The sequence below is a fragment of the Cynara cardunculus genome (assembly GCF_001531365.2).
Source record: "Cynara cardunculus var. scolymus isolate 2C chromosome LG 1, CcrdV1, whole genome shotgun sequence".
NCBI classification, from domain to species: Eukaryota; Viridiplantae; Streptophyta; class Magnoliopsida; order Asterales; family Asteraceae; genus Cynara; species Cynara cardunculus.
In genome coordinates, this window is record NC_037528.1 from 38,937,974 (window position 1) to 38,947,792 (window position 9,819).

General features: G+C 34.1%; 1 protein-coding gene across 1 annotated transcript; it reads right to left on the bottom strand.

Annotated features, from left to right (window-relative positions):
* Positions 1–4,774: 4,774 nt before the first annotated feature.
* On the bottom strand, positions 4,775–7,349 carry LOC112505717 (protein FAR1-RELATED SEQUENCE 5-like). Its single transcript, XM_025109666.1, has 5 exons — positions 6,700–7,349; positions 6,226–6,484; positions 5,922–6,073; positions 5,522–5,750; positions 4,775–5,401 (listed from the first exon to the last, which is right to left on the bottom strand). Exons 1-5 carry the CDS (start codon positions 7,347–7,349, stop codon positions 4,775–4,777), a joined length of 1,917 nt encoding a protein of 638 aa, XP_024965434.1.
* Positions 7,350–9,819: the final 2,470 nt, after the last annotated feature.

Here is a 9,819-nt window from a genome sequence, read left to right on the forward strand (position 1 = left end):
ATGTTCGTCACGGTTCAATTCCAATTACAATAGCCTCAATTCATGAATTACTAGGCTTGCCGATTGGGGGGATTGACATACTTAGTACTCAACAAGACAAATCTGAGCCAAATCTTAACGGCATGTTTAGGAAGCAATTTGATAAGAAAAAGATGAGACCAAAGGATGTTATGAAACTTATCCAAGGTTCTGGAGATGCATTCGATGCATTCCAAATCAACTTCTTGGTCTTGTTCGTTAACTTGATGATAGATTGTAACCGCATGGGCTGTTGCAATCTTAGTTTTTTGTCTTCCATTAAGGATTTGAAACTGATACCCGAGATAGACTGGTGCAAATACCTTTATGATATGTTGCGAACGAGTAAGGAAAATTGGAGCAGATCAAGTGACGTATGTTTCTACGCCGGGCCACTTACTTATTTGACTGTAAGTGTATTTACTCGATTATTTAGCATAAACTGTTTTTAATCCTAAGTCTAAACCTCTTAGATTTTACCTTTTAATCAGTTACTATATGTTGAGTCAACAATATGGCCGGATCAAGTAGTTGACCACATGCGGCCAACAACAATCRGATGGAGCTTCGACATGTTAAGAAAGCGGGAGGCTTGGGAGATAGCCAACGGAGGCCTAGGATCGGCTAAATTATTGGACGTGACAAGGGCGGTTGAAAGAGAGGTAATTATCTACCTTCTTTGAATTTCATTTAAACGTTTCACACTGAGTAACCGAATAAAATTTATGTGGTAGTAGTACACGTTAACTAGAAGCGAAATATATTAACAATCCATTTTTTTAGGTCGCGCCGTTATCATATGAACTTGTTTCATTGTTCATATGATATCATATGAACCTATATGAAACAGTTTCACTTATATGAAACAGGTCCACTAATATCATACGAAACAGTTTAGTTAACATGAGTTAACTAAAATCAATGAAACTGTTTCACAACCTATAGTTCACTTTTTTATTTCACTACTTCATTAATGGTTCATTCCACTAGTTCCCTACTGTCACTGAATCATATGTAACTGTTTCATTGAACTTGTTCACTACTATAACTGTAATTTATATGAAACTGGTTCACTCCCATTATTTTACATTAGTCAATGAAACTGTTTCACAACCTTTAATTCACTTTTTCATTTCACTACTTCATTAATGGTTCATTTCACTAGTTCCTTAATGTAAATGTAGCATATGTAACTGGTTCATTGAACTTGTTCACTACTATAACTGTAATTTATATGAAATTGGTTCACTTCCATTAGTTTACATTGGTCAATGAACTGTTTCACAAACATCAAATTATCTTGTTCACCACGACAGTTCACTATTGGTTCATTTCACTAGTTCACTACTTTCACTGTATCATATGAAACTCGTTCTTATGAAACTGGTTCACCTGTTATTCATCTGTTCATTTCATATCAACTCTGTACATATTGGACAGTTTAACATAAGACCGTATAATATTAAACTGGTTCTTATGAAACTGCTTCATTATAAACTCATTGTTCATTTCACAGCAACTCCATACATATTGTACAGGTTAACATCATATTGTTTCATGTTAAACTAGGGTCATATGAACCTGTATCCTATGAAATTGGTTCACTATTCTAAACTGAAACATTTATGCAACAACTAATATCACACAGTTTCGCTACTATGATACTGTTAATATGTACACTGTTTTAATAAACATCTGACACTGTTTCAATAATAATCCAACACTGCTCTCAATATGAACCTGTGTGATGAACCAGTTTAATTCTTATTAACGAATTAAAATTTGTATGCCTTCCTATGATGTGTAGGTGGAAATCAAGATGATCAAAGACATGATAGGTCATGTTCTTGATACAAGGCGTGAAATTGAACAGCGTCTCATTGCGTGCCAGGCCAAGTATCATGCGGATGAGGCTTTCAAAGCTCTTGTTGGTGATCTGAATGCCATATTCTGATCCTCTACGCAGAATGAGTCGGGTCAACAAGCTTTAAACGATAATGTAGACCCGGCAGCTGTTGGTCCATCAAACGATATATGTGTTGGTAAACGTACCGGCCATGAAACCCTGACTGATAATGACCTGAATCAGTCACCATTATCACAATATTGGCTCAGTCAAACATTGCACAAGATATGTGATGAAAAAGTTGAGAAATCAATTTCTAGTAAAGAATCGAAGGACGCATTAGATGTACGGCCTCCACAATTCAACTTGGGAATCAGCCCGACAAAGACAGCAGAACCGTCACCGTCACGAAGCCACCCTCAAAGGATAAAGGAAAAGGTGTATGCATGTTGATGATGCAAAGTTTAAAAAATCCAACCGCTTCACCGGATGGCATGGTGAAGACGATACCACCAAGCACCTGAAGTCAAAATACGTTACAGCTTCTCGGCGGAGTGTTCGCTTGGGAGATCACCTTAGATCACCTTTCGTAAGGCGGGCTATAGACATGAAGGTAAGTGCAGAAGATAGGCGTATACACAAGTGGCCGCTAGCAGAAATTGGACCAACCTTGTAAGAATATGTTTTTACTAAATATTCACTGTATTACATTGTTACCAATTGCGCTTACTAACATATTATCAATGACATATGATTCGACTAATATGGGTATGTTTACGTTGCAAATCTATAGTTACATTGTATTCGAATTGGAGAATTCCACGAACATATTGCGGGGGAATTTGGCAAGTCTAGCATCAAAATCAATTGTATACATAAATGTTATAGATGGATGGGCTGAATTGCTAAACATGGAGGAAATGTATAGAAGCCATGACTCACCTTGTCGTTTTTTTTTCAATACAACTGTATTGGTAAGATTTATAAGATTAATGAAGTTATTTAATGAAACAGAACATGATTTCATGAATGTTATCTGACTACATGACTACCACACAGGGAGATCCGAAGCTAAGGACTCAGCAGGCAGATTTTAATGTTTAGTATGACATTTTCAGCAATTACCTAGAAAAATCATTTCGTTTCGACATGGAAGTTATTAAAATGCGAAATATGGATCTGGTATGCTCAACATTTACATTTTTTTTGCATTTAAAATTAGGTAGACATTTATTTTTCACATGACATTACGTAACAGTTAAACACACACAGGCTTTCTTCCCTATTATGGACTGTGGTCACTACTACATGGTGGTGTTTAACTTCAAGAACCCATCAATTGTTGTAATAGACAACCGATTTTGGAAAGGATGTCAGATCGAAGACGATATGGGTTTGTATGAACACGTTGTCGACTTATTAGTAAGTATACTAACTGGACAATCACTCTTATACTTGAATTTTCTTCCCGAATTACATTTTACAATTGATTATTTCTTTGTCCAGCATCGCCTTATGATCAAGCATCTAAGAGTTGTAGGCCATCCTAGCTGGCAAGAAATAGATGAAACGGGGTATGACCGCTTGGAAATGAGTTGGCAAACAAAAGACAATTTCGAGGATGGAGGTGTGTTCTTGATGAGGCATATGGAAACTTGGATGGGAGATGAAAGGTCATGGAAGACCAGGTTCACTACAGAAGGGCCGAATCAAAGAACCCAGCTAACTGATCTAAGGAAGAAATACACGGCAAAGTTAGTACTCAGCAACTTCGGCAAAAGAAGGGAGTCAATTGTGAAAGAGGTTGATCTGTTTCATGCAATGGATCCCGAAGACAAAAAGAAAGCAATAGAACAAGCAAAAGCAATAAAGAGATCTGCCATAGGCGTTACCGTTTAATCATAGCAATCCATGGATTTAGCGTTGGTTCACTAACGATACTTTTTTTTGGGTTATATTTGGAGGTTATGACATGAATTTTATAGTGTTTTTTAGTATTCAATTATGCGTTGTTCATTTTGGTTTGACTAAACTGATGTGGTCTTTACAAGTACTCAAAAATTTGCTAAGCAACGTAATGCTTAATCTTGTTTCCTTTACAATCAACCGTATTTTTAGTGCGTGCTCGTCGTACTTGTGTTCTATCTCTTCATCATGAAACTATTTCATGTTACTCAACCTTCCACATTTCAATATTACAATGAAACATTATCATTGCACAGAATGATACTATTAATCAAACGCGTCACTACCGAATTCACTAGGAATGATATGAGAAATCATACATCATTTCAACTGCACCGTCCCAAACAAACTTCATTTTCATGATAACATTTTCATGCCTATCATGAATGGACATTGTTTCACCGTTGGCCTAGTAAACCAATTTTCCTTCACACTGAAGTTTATATACAACAACCATAACTATATATGTTTGTATGCACCTGTTTCACATTCACTTTTCTGAACACTATATATATGTACATTATGCAAAATACCAATTAGTTGTACTCCATATGTAGATGCATCCAAGTCATCCGAAATGCAATTTAAAGTCTTCCGTATTATTTCATTTTTACAGTATGTCATTACATGTTTTCACTTTTTCCATTCCACTGAACATTTATTGGTCAGATAATTTACATACTGCTTACACTTAAATGTTTCTAGGGTAGAAGGTAACTACATTAGAAAAAAAAAAAGTAAAATTCAAACAAATTCCATCCAAAATAATTTTCTTCATGATGGACATGTCTTATTACCACCTTCATCGTATCCCAATCTAAACGTTTTCACAACCATTATATGAACATGCTCATCCCAAAAAATTTAGAAGCCGGCAGAATTTCATCGATAATCGTTACTAGCTAAGATAAAACAAATGAAACAAAAAACAACGTTCCTCACAAATCAAACAATTATAATTCGAACACCTAAACCGTTATTTGGTACTATCGCCCTTCGACGGACAGTTGCGGGAATCATGCCACCCCATTTTATCACAAGTTCTGCACAATCTTTTCGGCTTCTTGCATTCATGGATATCCTCTCTGACATACCAACAAGACGCTTTCTGGTTCCACAACCTTTATTATGTATCCATGTTGGTGGTAAGACATCAACCGATTCAGGTTCGGAAACACATAAGAGCTCCTGAATATCATTTCTCTTCTGCTTAGTACCTGTCAATATTGGAATGTCCAATGAAATTTCATCACCCAAACGTTCCAATCGCTCCACAAACTCTGTCAACGCTCCCTTGTCATTTCGTACATGCCCAATAATAAGATCAAACATTGACGTAGCCTGGTTGATCAAAGCTTGCTTCTCAACATCCATTTCACCATACCTAACACGAGCCAGCAACAACTCAACAGGAACTAACTCTCGTCTCCATCGCGGCAAGATGTATTTCTCGGGAATTGATTGCACCTCAGAATTTAACATTACCTTAAACGCGTGGCGACATAATATACCATTGCGAACAAAATGGTTGCAATTACAATCAAAAGAATCACCCCTTACATCATGAACCACCTAGTATATCATACATAAAGGAAGAGAAATTATAAATAATTAATAGGAAATGCGATTGTAATAAATTATTTGTGAAAATGAAATCAAAAAATTGATCATCATCTTGTACGTAGCTTTAACCTCAGAATTCTTGTTCTTATCTGTAATATTGTAAATCATCTTATCACCGACCTCTACTACTTCGACAACCCTACAAAACCATACTGCTTTGTTCATTTCCTTTTGCACCTCAAAAAACATTGTTTTTGTGTACACTTTCGCTGCTTGCGCTTCAATTTTGGATGGTGACAACAATGTAGGTATTGTAGTTCTAGTTGCAACCTCAAGGGAACAATGTTCTTTCCTTTGACTTTTGATTGAATCATCGAATGTGTTAAGAAAATAAACAAGATCATTCCAATACTTCGTATAAACATTAAAAAATGAATTAATACTCTCAAACCTGGAAGTGGTTTTCATAAGACCAGACATTGGGTAGTCCTTGAAGTAGGCTGGAATCCAAGATTATCTTTTTGCATACATTTTTTCAAACCACGAGTGACCCCGCAGTCCAAACTCATCCATCAATGCATTCCATTTCTCCTCAAAAATTTCGGCACTTATGTGTACATTCCATATGAGTTTGTTGAACTTGCTTTTAAACGAGGTCCCATGGGCTAAATGATCATAGATCTTCACAATGAAACAAGCACACAATCAAACAATTGGCAAACCATTTTTTTCATATTGCCCATTCTGAAGACTTTTTTGTGATGAAACGCGTAGTAAACAAACTTATGTATGCATATATTAGAATTATCCTTAATGGATGAAATTAGACATACCTTTTCCTTCACTTTTTTTGTTATGTGCCACATACACAATCGATGAGTAGCTTCTGGAAAAACTATAGGTATCGCTTGTTTCATTACTACACATTGATCGGTTATTACAAACTGCGGCTGACTACCGTGGGCTTTCATAAACGCCTTCAATACCCAAGTGAAATTAACGATTGATTCATTTCTAATCAATGAAGCACCAACCACAATGGACTTCTTGTGATTGTCAATTGCAACAAATGGTACAAAAATCATTGCATGCCTGTTAGGATGGAAAAGAATCATTTAATCTTTCATTGGATATAAGTAAAACAATTTATAACAAATAATTTAAGACAGCTTACTTGTTTGTCCGAAATGTAGCGTCAAATGATATGGTGTCTTCAAAATGTTTGTAATTCATTCTTGCTATTTCATCTGCCCAAAAAATTGCAATCAACTCCTTCTCATCACACTTATATTCAAAAAAAATATTACGGGCAATGTTCCCGCCGTTTGTTCATCTTGTTTATTAGCATTTGTGCATCTTTGTTACCAACGAATAGCATAATGTCTCTTCTAAAGTTCATATGATCCCTAGCTGTCCCACCAGATGATACTAAACCTCCGTTAATTGCCAATTGCATCCTGCATGATTGAGTGATACCAACTTTAGAGCTGGATGCGTGGTAAACATTTTTACGATCCTTGTAGTCAAGTTGGTGTCTTGAACGGGTGAACAACTTTTCATCCGAACGACAAAGCATATGATTACGAGCCTCAATGAAATGATAAACCTCGTACCGGTCACTCTCTTTGACATAGTGTACCTTAAGGCAAGCTTTACAACCAGTACATTTGAAATTTGTATTACATCTTCTCCTCTCACCCGATGAAACTTCTAAAGAATCAAATTCCTTTTTGGGTGGAATACCCTCCTTGCTACAAACAAAATAACGTGTTTGCACTCCACCCAACGAGTTCATTTTTTTGCTGGCCAGTCGGATATCAAACCCAACAACGTCCGCGTATTTTCTATACATATTTTCTATGGAATCAACCGATGAAAAGAATTCACCAACCGTTGGACAAATATTGCCATCAACTTTAGGAATCCATAACTTCGTGCCCCCTGGTGATTCCCCCATTTCTTGTGATAAAGCATCTAATAAGTCCAAGTAGAGAATAAAATAATAGTTATAATTATGATTATGAACATGCTTGATTTGTTACATTATACCATTTCAAGTTCATGGAATTTGTTTCATAGTAGATGTACTTATATACATACACATATATATATATATATGTATGTATGCAATTTGTCCAAGTTTATGAAGTTCGTTGCATAGTATGTATATTTTCCACGTTTATGAAACGATTTCATTCTACAATGGTTACACTACAAACTACTTAAATGGTATGAACTAAGTTTCATCTTGTATCAGCACTTATCATATTGTGATTCAACTAATTCATCATCCTTCCTGTCTAATAATGTACTTAAAAATCTAAAATAGAATGTCAACGTCATCTAATGAAACTAATTCATTATGATATCTTGTCCATTACTTTACAGCAAAAAGATAACCATACCCTCACATCATACGAACAGATGAATACAAATACTCGTATTATGAAACGTTTTCAATTCTACCAAAAAGGACGAACATTATACAAACATTCATATCATGGAATGTACATCTACATAGGAATTAAAATGCAAATGATATACCATAGCACACATCTTCAGTCGCATCAACGTTAGTGCAATTGTCAGACATTTCATTCGAACTAATACCTTCTCCCTGTTCATTTCATTGTTGAAATACAATGAATTCATAGTATTTTCATATTCAAGGAAACAATATCCTTCATATCATGTTATTAATGACACTATTTTCATATTCTAAAGCAATATATTATTTTTAACTTTAAATCACATCCATCAATAAAACATATAAAAAAATGAATATAACACACCATATTCAATTATATGGATTGAATAGTTTTAAATGTTCAAGTACATTATATGAACGACATTGGTTTCAAATTTTAATCAACAGAATAATCCACATAATACTGATCATATTTCATAATTTTCATTGTACTGGTAGATAAATCTGTTACACTTAGTTAACGTTTTTTTTTCATCGATTACTGACTTCATAAAAGTTTATAATACCACATGAAATTGTTTCACTAATGCAACAATTTCACTTATCAGGATCAATACACCCATGACCAGTTTCACCTTATTCATTTTTCACTAATTTATCGTGAAATTAGTGAATGAGGAATCGCCTTTTCTATGCAACGGTTTCATTTACCATTTCAACTACAAAACCATTCACCTACACCATCTCTGTTCATGCCTTAAATCTGTTCATGACTTATTGTTAAATTTGGTCATGAACCAGTTTCCTTGTCATTAAAACGTTACATCTACTGAACGGATCGACTTACGATTCATCTACGTCATGAACCAGTTTCCTTGCACTTTCATGAACTTGTTTCATTAACCTTTAACCTGTTATTTTAGTTAAGATTCGATGCATTCTTTCCTTTGATCCTCACAATCTTCAAGATTCATGAGCAGATTATAATCTTCAAAGATTCCGAAGCAGAATCATCATGACTCCATTTCATGATACATTGAACTTTAAAAAAAACAAAATACATTATGCATCCGTTTCATTTTTATTTTACCAAATAAACGGATCAACTCCATCATAAATGAAACGTGGATCACCATTAAACTAGATCAATAGTCATGAATCAATTAGAACATGAACATGTTTCACCATCATGAACCCCGTTTCATTAAAATGGACAATATGTCTAGAGTATTAATATGGAACAATATGCCTAGAGTATTAGAACATGAACACGTTTCATCATCATGAACCTGTTTCATAATAAAACTTTTTCACATTGAAACAGTTTCATGAACATAGAATTTTTAATTTCAACCTCAAATCAAGATTTCATTCCATAAGGTGATCGAATCTTCAGAACACGTTTCCAGATTCATTGAATAACAATATTTTATTATAATAAAATATTTAGATGTTACCATTTATACAATTTCATTTATTACGTTTCCTTATTTAATATTTATTAATAACTTCCATATTTAATATAAAAATATTGTAAATGACTGAAATACCCTTATTGATTAAATTTAATTAAAAAAATTAGAATTTTTCTATTGATCGAAATTGGTTTACACGGTTTCTTAGAAATGCATGGTTTTCATTTGAACGTGTCCATATATATATATATATATATATATATATATATTAATAGAGAGAGAGAGAGAGATGAGCGTTCAAATGAAAACCGTCTCCATTTGTGTAAACCGTGTAAACCAATCTCATCCATCCATTTTCTTGATCAATAGTCAAGATTAATTTACTTTATTTTAGGAAATTAAAAAATATATATATATTAAAATTTTATTTTATATCAGCAATAAGGACAAAATGGTAAACAAAAATACATTATATTCAAGGCAACAATATCCTTCATATCATATTATAAATGAAACTATTTTATTTTGTAAAGCAATATATTATTTTTACGTTTAAATAACATCCATCAATAAAATATATCAAA